At 36.8% G+C, this 15,444-nt stretch overlaps 1 protein-coding gene across 1 annotated transcript in view; it reads left to right on the top strand.

Moving 5' to 3' along the window:
• Positions 1-407: 407 nt before the first annotated feature.
• The window catches only part of DNAJC12 (DnaJ heat shock protein family (Hsp40) member C12), a 46,797-nt gene continuing 31,760 nt past the window's right edge, over positions 408-15,444 (top strand). The window contains exons 1-2 of the mRNA XM_055425628.2: positions 408-544; positions 10,925-11,029. Of these exons, the coding sequence (XP_055281603.2) occupies positions 10,952-11,029 (78 nt within the window). The 5' untranslated portion in view covers positions 408-544; positions 10,925-10,951. The remainder of the gene's footprint in view (positions 545-10,924; positions 11,030-15,444) is intronic.

Genomic DNA, 15,444 nt, shown 5'->3' with positions numbered 1-15,444 from the left:
ATGCAGTGCTTTTATGCATTATGTTCACTAAGAGCTTTGGAGTCAGACACAGCATGGTCTTTATCCATGGCATACAGTAGGAGCTCAATAATGGTGATTATTCTTTCTGTTGTTACTGTTATTTTATTTTTAAAATTAATAAGTAACTTTGAAGAGCAGTTTTAGGTTCACAGCCAAATTAAGCAGAACTCCCTTTTATCCTCTTTCCTCCACTATCAACATCTGCACACATTAACAAGGGGATTACTAGCATTTGTCACTGCACTTTGCACTTGACTGAAGCTTCAAAGTAATGTTTCAACAGCCTTTAACGAATCATTTACAGATTCTATTTTATGTCTTATTTAACAGAAAGACTTTTTCTTTTCGTCTTCTTTTTTTTTTTTTTTAAAAAAAACATATCCTGTTCCTGTCTCAGAATGTTCTTTTGCTCTGGCAACCAGGCCTGAAAGAGTGAGGTTAAAGTCTTGGCAGGTTCCGTTTTCTTTCCATTGGATATTACGCTGGAACGGAGCAGCAAATTCTGAAGAAAAGACATTGAGAGGTAGGAGCTAAATCAGAAATGAGATTTCGTTTTTTGTTTTTTTTTTTTTTGAGATTCCGTTTTTAATTAGAGCGCTCAGCTGATGTCCAAACCCCAGCTTGAGAAGGGAACAGGGGCCAGTGTTGTGGGAACTCAGAACGAACGATTGCAGGTTTTTTCTGGAACTTGGGCTTTGGCATTTTGGAAGTTCGGGTTCCGAAGGACCGCAAGGGGAAGGTGCCGATTTCGTTCTGCATAGCAGAACTTGGCGCTAGACTGGAAGGAAAAGGGAGTAGCTGCTAGGAGAGCTGCTAGTCTGAGAACGACTCTCAGAGTTGTCCGCGTGAAGCCCACCTAATTTCTATGGGCTGCCTAATTTCTGTTCTCGCTCGGAGCTCCTAGGGCTTGGAAACTTTTCTAGACTTTCCCTTTGAGCTCTAATAGCTTTTTTTTTTCTCACTTAAAAGCCTTTGAAATCTATGTTTTTAATTTTTTTACAAGGCATTTCCGGAGGGACATTTCCGGGAGACCCGAAGTAACTGGGCTTTCCTACGTCGCTCCTTTTACACGCCAGTTTCCGCGACGTCTTGTGGGAGCTGTAGTCTTGGGAAGGCGATTGCCGCCTGGGTTTTAGGAGACTGAGCGGTTTTTCTGGTTTGGAGGCTGGGCCTCTGACGGGCCACATGCAAAGAGCTTTAGCTAAGTTAAAAAGCTCTATGTGATTTCTATATTTGGTATATTTGGTATTTTTTTTAAGTAAAAATTTTTTTTTTCTTTTTAACGATCTTGTGTAAATTAAATTATATTTGTTCTTCTAAAAAGCATCCCAAGGGAATTCCCTGCGGGTGCAGTGGGTGGGGCTCCCTGCTTCCACTGTAGGCGGCCTGGGTTCCATTCCTGGTGGGGGAACTAAGATCTCGAAAGCCGGGTCAGTAAGTAGATAGATACAAGTTATTAAATAGAATAAAAAGCATACAGAAAACAAAAGTGGTAGGAAGACTATATTGACTTCACACTAACAGTTCAGAAAGATATAAACTGAAATTAAAGGCTTTCTGTACTTGCTCAGCTCCCTCCCTTAAAAGGAATCCGTATATTTGATTTTTAAAGAAAAAAAAAAATCAGGTGCAAATGTACATATAGTTGACCCTTGAACAAAACGGGCTTTGAAATGCAGGAGTCCACTTATACAGGGATTTTTTTTTTTTGGTAATAAATATATGGATTATGAAAAAGTATGCAAAAGAGGTAATGACACCACACTCTTCTTAAACTTTCTTTTTCATTTGATAATTCATCTTAGAGTTCTTTCCATACTGCACAGAAAGAGCTATCTTACTCTTTTTTAATTTTAATTTTTTTATCTTACTCTTTTTTTAATGGTTGTATGGTATTTTATAACAGAAATACCATAATTTATTCATCCATTGATCTCTTCTTCACCATCCCACTGAGGGACATTTTGATTATTTCCAACTTTTTTCTGTTGCAAACAATTTTGCAGTGACTGCCTGGAACATATTTTGGTGTAAATCCACAGGGTAAATTTGTAGAGAAAAATTATCCAGCCAAGGAGATATATGCTTTATAAAAGTTTACAAATATCACCAAATTGCTAAACTGTACCAGTTTACACTGGAATTCCCAGGTGGCTCAGTGGTAAAGAATTCACCTGCCAATGCAGTAGACACAAGTTTGATCTCTGGGTCAGGGACATTCCCTGGAGGAGGGCATGGTAAGCCACTACAGTATTCTTGCCTGGAAAATCCCAGGGACAGAGATGCCCGGTGGCCTAAAGTCCATAGGGTTGCAAAGTCAGACACAACTGAGCACGCACATACACACCGATTTATAGTAGTATCCAGCAATGTATGAAGGTGTTTGCTTCCTCCCTTCTATTCTAGCATTGGGTATTATCAACTTTAGAAATTTTGCCTCGCTGAGAAGTAAACAATGTATCTTCTTTTGAGTGATTAGCAGTTTCATAATTATGCACTTTTCTTGATACATTTAATGCTATTTATATTTTTGAAAGCAATCATATCCTTAATCCAGTTTTCTATTGGGTTGTTAATCTTTTTCATACTGATTTTTTGGTACTTTTTGTAAACTGCGGAACTCAGTCTTTTGTCTTTTATGGGAATTGTGAAATTTTTTTCCTTGTGCATTATTTACCTACCTTTTGATTTTGCATTTGTATTTTTTTTTTGCCACTACACATCTGTGTAAATTTTGTACAGTCATGTTTATTAATTTTATTAATTAATTTATTAATATGGCTTCTGGGTTATTTGGTTATCTGTAACTTACTTTGGTATAAGGAGGAATGGCTCTGGATTCATAATTTTTTCAAAATACTAGCCAATGGCCCCAACATGATTTTTATTACCTTTTAGAGAGAAAAACCCAGTGAACATTAAAAATATACCCTACCATAAGATGCTGCAGCAAGTTTAGAGGTTAATTTTGGGGAAAAGAGTAGAAATAAATAAGTGGTACTTTACTTTTCTCCAAACACATGCTTACCTTATATTATTGCTTTTTCAAATAATACCCCAAAAAGGTCGCTGTTATTTATGTGTTTATACTATATTTACATAAAGTATTATTTATTTAATATTTATTAAAGTAATGAAGATTTCTAATCAATTCAGTCGCTCAGTCATGTCCGACTCTCCACGACCCCATGAATCACAGCACGCCAGGCCTCCCTGTCCATCACCAACTCCCGGAGTTCACTCAAACTCATGTCCATTGAGCTGGTGATGCCATCCAGCCATCTCATTCTCTGTCGTTCCCTTCTCCTCCCGCCCCCAATCCCTCCCAGCATCAGAGTCTTTTCCAGTGAGTCAACTCGTCGCATGAGGTGGCCAAAGTATTTCAGTTTCAGCTTTAGCATAAGTCCTTCCAATGAACACCCAGGATTGATCTCCTCTAGAATGGACTGGTTGGATCTCCTTGCAGTCCAAGGGACTCTCAAGAGTCTTCTCCAGCACCACAGTTCAAAAGCATAGATTCTTCGGCGATCAGCTTTCTTCACAGTCCAACACTGACATCCATACATGACCATGGGAAAAACTGTAGCCTTGACTAGACGGACCTTTGTTGGCAAAGTAATGTCTCTGCTTTTTAATATGCTATCTAGGTTGGTCATGACTTTCCTTCTAAGGAGTAAGCGTCTTTTAATTTCATGGCTGCAGTCAGCATCTGCAGTGATTTTGGAGCCCAAAAAAATAAAGTCTGACACTGCTTCCACTGTTTACCCATCTGTTTCCCATGAAGTGATGGGACCAGATGCCATGATCTTTGTTTTCTGAATGTTGAGCTTCAAGTCAACCTTTTCACTCTCCTCTTTCACTTTCATCAAGAGGCTTTTTAGTTCCTCTTCACTTTCTGCCATAAGGGTGGTGTCATCTGCATATTTGAGGTTATTGATATTTCTCCCAGCAATCTTAATTCCAGCTTGTTGTTCTTCCAGCCCAGCGTTCCTCATGATGTATTCTGCATATAAGTTAAATAAGCAGGGTGACAATATACAGCCTTGACGTACTCCTTTTCCTATTTGGAACCAGTCTGTTGTTCCATGTCCAGTTCTAACTGTTGCTTCCTGACCTGCATACAGGTTTCTCAAGAGGCAGGTCAGGTGGTCTGGTATTCCCATCTCTTTCAGAATTTTCCACAGTTTATTGTGATCCACACAGTCAAAAGCTTTGGCATAGTCAATGAAGCAGAAATGTTTTTCTGGAACTCTCTTGCTTTCTCCATGATCCAGCGGATGTTGGCAATTTGATCTCTGGTTCCTCTGCCTTTTCTAAAACCTACTTGAACATCTGGAAGTTCACAGTTCCCATATTGCTAAAGCCTGGCTTGGAGAATTTTGAACATGACTTTACTAGCATGTGAGATGAGTGCAATTGTGAGGTACAACTTGAAAAATAAAAAATATGAAAATGATTTTTAAAATTATGAATGATTGAAGTAGCATTCCCAGATTGAGAGAGGGTTATGTATGTTCAAATATAAAGCAAACTTTTCCCCCAAATCATCTTTTAGAAGAAAATGTAGATACCTTATACTTGTAACCTTACAGAGTTTTTCATATAGTGGAAGAACAGCACTATTCTTAATACAGTTTTTCGTAATATAGTATTTTAAATATATAGGTTTAAGTAAATTTAAAAAGCTGAATATTATTGGTCATTGGATCATTTTATATATAGCTAAATAATGAAAGTTAAGTATTACATGTAAGCATTTGACTATTTTATACATAATGTATACACCATATTGGAGAAGGAAATGGCAACCCACTATAGTACCCTTGCCTGGGAAATCCATGGACGGAGGAGTCTGGGGGCTACAGTTCATGGGGTCTAAAGAGTCGGACACAATTGAGTGACTAAGCCACCACCACTACCTTATATACTACATTCACGTGTAATATATACAAATATGACCCCAAAGTCATCTTTGGAGGAGGGGCGGATTGTCTCACTGGTGAAACTTAGGCTTTTATTCAGGCCTGGATTATGTATTCTTGTCATTTTGCTATTGTTTGATCAAGACTTTGCTGTGGATACAGTGGTGCAATATGTTGAACTTAAATTCTGAAGTATAAACATCATTTAAAACCATGGTGAGAAATACAAGAAGAAGTAGCTAAATGTTTTACCGTATTTGCCTCTAGGCAGAGGGAGATACGAGGCAAGTCTTCTACTTTTCTGTTAAAACCTTAGAATACTATGTCCTGAGGCGTGTGGGCTCAATAGTTGTGATTCTCGGGCTGTGGAGCACAGGCTCAGTTGTGGCGCATGGGCTTAGTGCTCCGCGGCACGTGGGAACTTCCCAGACCACAGGTCAAACCCGTGTCTCCTGCATTGGCAGGCAGGTAGTTTACCACTGAGCCACCAGGGAAGCCCGTTTTTATAACAAGAAAAACAAGAGGATGTATGGTTGGGCACTTCCTTTTCAGGTTTTCTTTTTCTCTCATTATAAAATCACATTGCATTCATTTTCATCCAGACTTGTCAAACTCAACATTTTATGTAAAAATATATAGGTGGCGCTAGTGGTAAAGAACCTGTCTGCCAATGCAGGAGACATAAGAGGCGAGGGTTTGATCCCTTGGTCAGGAAGATTCCCTGGAGGAGAGTATGGCAACCCTCTTGAGTATTCTTGCCTGGGGAATCCCATGGACAAAGGAGCCTGGTGGGCTACAGTTCACGGGGTCACCAAGAGTTGGACACGACTGAAGCAACTAAGAACACATATAAATACACTAATATATATTTACACATATACAACTAAGTTATTTTACTATAGCTAAGTTATTTGTGACATGCAGTAATTAGTCTCAGGTGTACAACATAATGATTTGACTTTTTTTTTTAACCATACTGTGTGGTTTGTGGTATGTCAGGTCCCCAGTCAGGACTGAACCTGGGCCAAGGCAGTGAAAGCACTGAATGCTAACCGCTAGACCACAGGGAACTCCCATGATTTGATATTTTTATATAATCACCACAGTAAGTCTGCTGCTGCTGCTAAGTCGCTTCAGTCGTGTCCGACTCTGATACCACAGACGGCAGCTGATGAGGCTCCGCCGTCCCTGGGATTCTCCAGGCAAGAACACTGGAGTGGGTTGCCATTTCCTTCTCCAATGTGTGAAAGTGAAAAGTGAAAGTGAAGTCGCTCAGTCGTGTCCGACTAGTAGCGACCCCATGGACTGCAGCCCACCAGGCTCGTCTGTCCATGCGATTTTCTAGGCAAGAGTACTGGAGTGGCTTGCCATTGCCTTCTCCGACAGTAAATCTAGTTACCATCTATTGCCATGCAAAGTTGTTATAATCAGTGTTTTTATTTTTGGGATATGATCTTGTAACCAAGTCATTCAGTACTATTATTAATAAAAATAAGAAAATTTCAGAGGCTTAAAACAAGATGGGAAGGAGCTTTTTACTGAATTCTGACAGTGAAAATAAATGTAGAAATATCAAAATGAGGAAAATAACCAGTAATGCCATGTAAAACTGTTACCTCACGACATAAAGAACACCTTCAGCTGGGTACTTATTGAATTATGGGCTCTTTCTTTTTAATCCTTACCTTTATCCTAAGGGGTGCTGTGAGTTGAAGGCACTAAGGAGGGAACCATTCAGAGCCAAGGTGTCAAACATGTAGGCCACAGTTTAGTAAATAATATGATAAATAACACAATATGATGCAGGTGTATTCTGTTTGTAGAACTGCTTAATTTCAGGTTATTAAAGGAATGAAAACCTTTAGTTGATTTTATTCGGCCACATAGATTATGCTTCCATGAAGTAAAAATTTTGGTAAAACTCAGTTATAGGAAGTAGGGAGAGTAAAAGAAATTATCAGAGTTCTTTAATAAAAAAGCAAAACTACAGGTACTGTGTAAGTGTATAGCCAATAGGCTCTCAGTAAATCCCTACTGACTTACATATGTTAGCTTTCTTTTCTAAAAGATGTGCCAACATGAGTGAAAGAACCTGAGAACAAGAGTATTCAGTGCAGTATTTTTTTATTAGAGCTGAAGATTTAAAGTGTCTGACACTAAGGAACTGAGATTAAAAAAAAATACACACACACACACACACACACAAATATATGTAAATGCATGTAATAAATGCAAAATCGAGACATTGTTGGCAGTGGGTATCTTGGTTACCTCCAGGGAATAAAACTGGTGGCTGGAAGACCCAAGGAGGGAGGGATACTTACCTTTCATGCCTACCCTTTAACAGCTTTAAAATTTTGTTGTATGTGCAGGTAGTGCCTATTAAGGGCTTCCCAAATGGCTCAGTGGTAAACAATCTGCCTGCCAAGCAGAAGACTTGGGTTCAATTCCTGGGTTGAAAAGATCCCCTGGAAGAAGGAAATGGCAACCCGCTCCAGTATTCTTGCCTGGGAGGTCCCATGGACAGAGGAGCCTAGTGGGCTACAGTTCATAGGGTCTCAAAAGAGCTGGACACAGTTTAGAGACTAAACATCAAACAGCAGTGCCCATTAAAAATATAAAATTTAATAAAAATTAAATTTAAATTCAAAGTGATGGTTAAGTCATATTTGTCAATGTTTTCCAGTTTTCCTTCCTCCAAATGCACACAGCCACCAGATTAATCTTAAACCTTCACTTTTAACATGTCACATGCTTAAGAAGCTACAGTGGTTCCCTGCTGCCTCCACACCTGTTCAGTGTCCTCTACTTGATCCTCCAGGCGCTCCATGTTCTGGCCCTCATCTTCAGTACTGGCCTCAAATGTTATTCTCTTCAACACACTCTGCTGTAAAGTTGTTTTCTTCACTTCTCCCTTAATATTTTTCCTACAACAGCTTATGCATTTTGTTCCTTCCTGCTTCTCACCATTTATTCTGTAAATGCTTCTGTGGATTTCTTTTAAATTTTCCCTCTAAACTGTACAGTTTAGCATTTGATTAGGTAATATGCTGGGCTTTCCTTGTGGCTCAGCTGGTAAAGAATCCACCTACAATGCGGGAGACCTGGGTTCGATCCCTGAGTTGGGAAGATCCCCTGGAGAAGGGAAAGGCTACCCACTCGAGTATTCTGGTCTGGAGAAGTCCATGGACTGTATAGTCCATGGGGTTGCAAAGAGTCAGACATGACTGAGTGACTTTTACTTCACAGGTAACATGTTAAAGCTTAGTTTGAGTTAATCTTGCATTCTCAACTAAATTAATTTTCTGATATGTCAGGTGTTGTATTTAGAGCATAGTTCTATTCAAGGTGTAAGGAGCAGGGTTCAGCAATGTCTTCATTGCACTGTGACTCCTGTAAGGAAAGGATCACTCAAGACAACAGTTAACCTGCAGTGAGCAAGACACACATGAGGGAGGAGTTCTTTGATGGCTGGACTAATTTCCTTCTTTGTCCAACTGCAGCACAGTGTAGGGTGCTTCAAAGGGTGAATTGTTCTTGTTGTTTTAGTTGCTAGTCGTGTCTGACTCTTGTGACCCCATGGACTGTAGCCTACCAGGCTCCTCTGTCCATGGGGTTTCTGGGTTCACTCATTCTAGAGTGAGTTGCTGTTTCTTTCTCTAGGGAAACTTCCCGATCCAGGGATCAAACCTGGGTCTCCTGCATTGGCAGGCAGATTCATTACCATTGAGCCACCAGGAAAGGCCTCTTAAAGAGTGAATAAATTGGCTTACAACATGCAGTAGAGCATGCAACAAACCGAAAACAACTGAAAAACAAATTCTTGAATAAGGCCCTCTGAATTGTCACCCTTTCTAAGTCAGTAAATAATAGCTATGTGATATTTGGCATTTTGCAGTTTTTACTGACTTGTTTTTTGTTGCTTTCTTCTTATTACTAGAATAATATGTTTATCTTAGAAACTGTAGATGAGGAAAAAGAATAAAATATAAATCACCCGTGACTCCAATACCTGCTGTATATGGTTTTGCATGTTTCATAAATATACATACCATATACAGATGGTCCCTAATATACAATAGTTCAATTTAGGATTTTTCAATTTTATGATAGTGCAAAAGAAATATGAGTACAGTAAAAATGGTACTCTGAATTCGGATCTTTTCCTGGGTCAGGGACATGTGGTATGATACTCAGGTATTTAATAAGTTATATGAGATATTCAATACTTCATTATTAAATAGGCTTGTGTTAGATGTGGTTTCCCACTTGTAGGCTAATGTAAGTGTTTTGAGCACATTTAAGGTAGGCTAGGCTAAGTTATGATATTCAGTAGGATAGTTGGGTTAAATGTACTTTTGATTTAGGATGAGTTTATGGTGTCAACACCCCATGCTAAATTGAGGAAGAGCTGTGTATTTATAAAACAGGAATCATACCATACTTCTAAAACTTAAATTTTGTATTTTTTCCTTTTTAAATTAAGACATAACTTATGCCCAGTAATATGCATATGTCTCAGTGAATGTTTACATAATTGCTTGTTACTTTTTTTTAACCTAACAATGTGTGAACATTTCACAGGTATTAAATATGTTTCTACATTTAAAAAGACCCTGATGCTGGGAAAGACTGAAGGCAGGAGGAGAAGGGGACGACAGAGGATGAGATGTTTGGATGGCATCACTGACTCAATGGACATGGGTTTGGGTGGACTCCGAGAGTTGGTGATGGACAGGGAGGTCTGGCATGCTGTGGTTCATGGGGTTGCAAAGAGTCGGACACGACTGAGTGACTGAACTGAACTGACGTCTTTTAAAATGACTACATGATATACTACTGTATGTGGATCATTATTTAAACGATTGTTGGACAGTTAATTTTGCTACAAAACTTTCATTATTGTTAATTGGTAATGATAACTATCATTATTGATGTATCTTTGTACACATTCTGGTTTTTTTTTTTTTTTGTGGCTCCACCATGCAGTATGTGGGATCTCAGTTTCTTAGTTTCTGGAGCAGGGATCAAATTCTCTTCCCCTGCATTGGAAGTGCAGTCTTAACCACTGGACTGCCAGGGAAGTCCCACAAGTCACTGTTCTAAATAATCCTGTTTGTTTGCATGTGTCTTGTCTGCCTCCCTCCGTTGCACTGTAAGCTAAGAAACTGTTTACCACATCTTTTTCTACAATCGTGCTGAGCACAGAACAGGTCCTCAATAAATATTTGTTGAATAAATAGATTATAAAATGAATTATCAAATGATCTTTTTGTCTATTTCTCTCTATTCTTGTGTGTGTTAGTTGCTCAGTTGTGGCTGATTCTTTGTGACCCCATGGACTGTAGCCCTCCAGGCTCCTCTGTTCATGGAATTTTCCAGGCAAGAATACTGGAATGGATTGCCATTTCCTTCTCCAGGGGATCTTCCCAACCCAGGGATTGAACCCCATCTCCTGCATTTCAGGCAGATTCTTTACTGTCTGAGCCACCATGGAAGCCTGTCTACTCTTAAGCTGTTTTAAAAATTATGAAATATTCTTAACACTCAGAAAAGTGCTCACTACTCATATTTAACAAACACTAAGATTTTACCATATCGCTTTAAATTTTTTTCTATCTCTTAAAAAAAAAAAGAGGTGAAAATATATCAGAGGTGAAAAAATGACCGATTTGAGGAGTATGTAAAAATGGATAGTGTTTATCAACTTCTAAAAGGAATGGTTCATTTTCATCACTTACATAAACTCAAACTACAGATCCCAGTTGGCACTGCAACATTTCCGCACATGGGCTAGTCTTTTCTCTTGTATAAACAGCCAATGAAAACCAGAGTTTACAAAGGTCTAGGATGACAGCTGGCGTGTTGACTGTGGCCAGCCTTAAATCTAGTTAACTGCCGTTTGGAACGCGCAGCTGTAAACCAGATCTCAAAAGGCGTTTCCTGTTAATTCTCAGTTCATTGTGCCTCTTGTTTCAAAGGGAAGAAAAACTGGTTTAGTCATCTCAATGGATGCGATACTGAATTACAAGTCGGGAGATACTGAGGATTACTACACGTTACTGGGATGTGATGAACTGTCTTCGGTAAGCGAAGAATAAAGCTGTTCTTTTTCACAACAGTATTTCAAGTTTTATTTAAGGTTTTACAATTTTGAACTTTAAGTCACGTTGCCTAAAAACCTAATCATGTATTATTTTAAAGCTCTTTTGGCTCAGAGAAAGTTAAGGACTTAAAATAGAGTGTTGGGTCTTTACTTGAATAGTGTCCTCTTTCAATTTTCTGGACACTTCTGATTGAATATTTGTATTCTGACATATGGTCATAGACTCTTTTTCAAATATATTAAAAATATATATTTGAAATTTTATTGTAATTGCTATTGGCAGTGTTTCATAGTATATACATAAGCTATATCTTTATTATGGTAATTTACACTGTAATTGAGATGAAATTTAATTTTCTAGTAATGATTTTAAAATGTTTCATTAAAATATGTAGTCTTACATAAGCAGTTAAATTATTTAAACCAAGAAACATCCTTTTGGGTTAATAATTCAAATTGTGTAAAAGGAATTTCTTCTTTAAACTGTGGCTTTTGAAACAAAATATATGACAACTCTGTAATTGTTCATTTGATCTATAATGGAATAATGTTTTAAAGGTCCCTATGGATAATTATAAGGTTGTAAAAGTTTTTCACATTATGGAAAGTTCATTTATAATTTTACCTCCCAAACATTCTTAATGTTTGGTAAATTAGTCTCTGGACTCTTTCCTATGTATGTATTTTTGAAGAACATGTTTACTTTTTACCTATTAATATTATAATAAGGATTTCTCCATGCTACTAAAGGTTCTTCATACATGGGTTAATGATTGCATAATATTTTATTTTACTATTGTACCAAAACTGATTATTTTCTTATTGTTAAACATTTCATTTACAGTTTTTTTAGTATTTTAAGTATTGTTTAGATGAGTATGAAATATATTTTATTACATTATTAAATATATTCACATTGTTTTATATTTATGTAAGTTTAAAATATTACTAAAATATAGCTATTAATATTAAATGCTTTAAAGCAAATTAGTTTTCTATTTATCTTTGTTTTATAAGGCTGGAGTTAAGTAATAAAATGTACTTAGTTTTGTTTGGCAAATAGAATGCAGTATTGGACACAAAGATTAAAATCTCTATCTTCATCACCCTGAGGAAGTTAGCTTATGTACCTTGTAGTTAAACACCTACACACAAAAAAGGTTATAATATTCTCTTAATTGCATATTTCTTCTTTAGGGTAATATGTTACTTTTGTTTTCTTTAGGGGTGGTTTACTTATATTAATTGAGAAAGCTTATCATATGTTATTCATTCTTTGAATTATACACTTGCTGCATAATTTTTGAAGGAACTATTTAAGTCAAAGGAACATAATTTAATTTGAAAAGTTTCACATTTGGATTTTTAAAAAATATTGTTATTGACTGAACTGAACTGAACTGAAAGTAAAGGTTGTAATATCCCCTAAATAAATCTCTTTAGTCAGGCTTTTGTAGTTATGTTATTGTCTTTTCAGTTTACAAAGAAAGATTAGCTTTGAATAGACTAAAAAAATGATCCCATTGTTCGTTTATAATGTTTATAACAGTTTCATTTTGTCATGACCAGTTATAATCATACTTCTCTGTGTATACTGTTTCATATATTAAAAGGAGACTATGTAAAAAGAAAGGAGTATAAGAGCATGGTCTTGACATTCCTTCTTCTGGATATATTTTACTAATTCTGTTGTTGCATAGCATGTATAGATAACAGTCACTTATCTAAAATGAAATGACCTGTCACAATTTTATCAATTCCTTTGATACATTCTCTCTCTCCTCTTTTATATGTATCCTTCTCATTTACAAACATCTTAATGCTTTTTGAAACTATTACTGTGACATTTCCTTTACTTGATTTGTGTTGTGTGGAATTTCTTTACTTCAAATATTCCTTGGTTTGATACTCTAAAAATTAACCAGAACTGTTTCTATCCAAAAGCAATTTAGCGGTTATAATTTCAAAGCAACTTGATATTTTGATACTACTTAAAACAACTGAGACACGCACATAATTCTTTTGCTTAGTATACAGTTCTTACACTTCAAAGCTTGTGTTGGAAATTAATAAATGACACATGTAAGGCCATGGAAGAATTTCCATGCTATTGAGTAGAAAACAAATACTCCCTGTTCAGAAATATTTATCAAAGTTTAAGGAAAGAATGTCTGAAAAGACTTCGGAGAAGAGATGGGGTGTGAAGCGATTCTGCATCAAAATTTAGATGCATAGAGGGAGACACAGAGGGCATTTGAGTGGCCAGGGGAAAGCTGGAGAAGATCCTTTCAAGTGGGAATCAAATTAGTCCTATTGCACATGAATATTTCCTGGCACAGAGCAAAATACTGTGCTATTAGGATATGCAAAAGATAAGCTTTTAAGTTTTAAAATTTAATTTCTAAAATTATATATGTTCAATAAGGAAATGAGGAGTATAAAGAGAGCATAGGGAAAAATGCCAACCCAAACGCTTAATGTTTGGGACTATGATATATGTATGCCATTTTATGCATGCATATATATATATATAATTTTGTATAAATAAGTACATGTACATATGTATACATATTTATATGTTTATCTTTATATGTGTCTGGAGTCAGACTGCCTGAGTTGAAATCCTGGCTCTGCAACTTACTAGCTCTGTGACTGGGAAAATTACTTTCCTATGTTTTGTTTCCCTAATCTGCAAAATAGGAATAATAATAGTACCCACCTCATAGAGTTGCTGTGGGAATTGAAAGACATGCTATATTTATAGTACTTAGAACAGTACCTGGCACACAATAGGTCTCAATACATCTTGACCATTATTTATAATTATTTTATTTTATTTATTTGGTGTAGCTTACAGAATCCTAGTTCCCCACTAGGGACTGAACCCAGGCCCATGGCAGTGAAAGCATGGAGTCCTAATCACTGGACTGCCAGAGAATTTCCTCATTATTTTACATATACACACATATACATATATGTTACATAATTCCTTTTGAGTAAAACATTAAGATTTTATACCTCACACAATGCTTTGTAGCTTACCTTTTTCTCATTGAATGTTTTATATAAAATTTCTCAGATTATTAAAAATCTTCTACTACAAGAAGATTTTTTTAATGACTGCAAAATATGCCATCCTATAGCTCTATTACGATTAACTTTAACAAATATCCTATTACTAGGCACACAGGTTTTTGTTTAAAATGTATAACTTTTTATTCATTGAACCTTCTTATAACTAAATCCATTCCCTACCTTCAGTTATCCTCTTAGCCAAATTCCTAGAATTGAAATGGTTGGATTGAAAAGTATGAAAAAAATTAAAGGATTTATATATTTTGTTGTTGGTGTTGTTGTTCAGTTGCTAAGTCATGTCTGACTCTTTGTGACCCCATGGGGTATAGCACACCAAGCTCCTATGTCCTTCACTATCTTCTGGAGTTTGCTCAAACTCATGTCTATTGAGTAAACGAAGCTAACTAACCATTTCATCCTTTGCCACCGCCTTCTCCTTTTGCCTTCAATCCTTCCCAGCATCAGGTTCTTTTCCAATGAGTTGTCTCTTTGCATCAGGAGGCCAAAGTATTGGAGCTTTTAGCATCAGTCTTCCAATGAATATTTAGGGTTGATTTCCTTTAGGATTGACTGGTTTGATCTCCTTGCTGTCCAAGGATTCTCAAGAATCTTCTCTTGGACCAAAATTTGAAAGCATCCATTCTTTGGTGCTCAGCTTTCTTTATGGTCCAACTGTCACATCTGTACATGACTACTGGAAAAATCATAGCTTTGAGTATATGGACCTTTGTCAGCAAAGTGATGTCTCTGCTTTTTAATATCCTGTCTATGTTATCATAGCTTTATATATGTGTATCTCAACTGATTTACAGAAAATTTGATAAAATTTGCTAAAAATGTTAAAAGAACATTTAAATTCTTACCAGGAAAGCACAGGTGAGTTCATTTCCTTGTACCCTCAGTGACACTGGTTATAATAATCCATGGATGTTTTGACATTTTGATTATGAGTAAAGTTGATATTTATTGTATATTTATTGGCCAGTAGAATAGACAGCTTTCCGGAACATTGGACATTGTGTCAGAGATGCAAAATTCAGTGGACTTTGACATGAAGGGCCTCAGTTGTCCCTGAGCTGCACTTGGCACCAGGAACATGGGGTGGTGATGCCAGGAGATAAATAGAATGTGCCCAAGACAAACTAAGCCACTTTATTGGTTAGTTTTCCCAGAACCAGCCCTACACAGGAGATCTGTGATAAATTTTGTGGTAGTAAAATATGAAAAGTAATGATAGACTGATATGCACTATTCTTAATTTTTAAAAATTGGATAGGAATGAAATAAACAACTACAACAAAACCCCCAAACTCTCTACTT

Source organism: Moschus berezovskii, chromosome 12, assembly GCF_049115385.1.
Source record: "Moschus berezovskii isolate FMDL1 chromosome 12, NW_MosBer_1.0, whole genome shotgun sequence".
In the NCBI taxonomy this organism is placed as follows: domain Eukaryota; kingdom Metazoa; phylum Chordata; class Mammalia; order Artiodactyla; family Moschidae; genus Moschus; species Moschus berezovskii.
The sequence above is the reverse complement of the archived record's forward strand: the minus strand, read 5'-3'. Positions and strand labels throughout refer to the sequence as shown.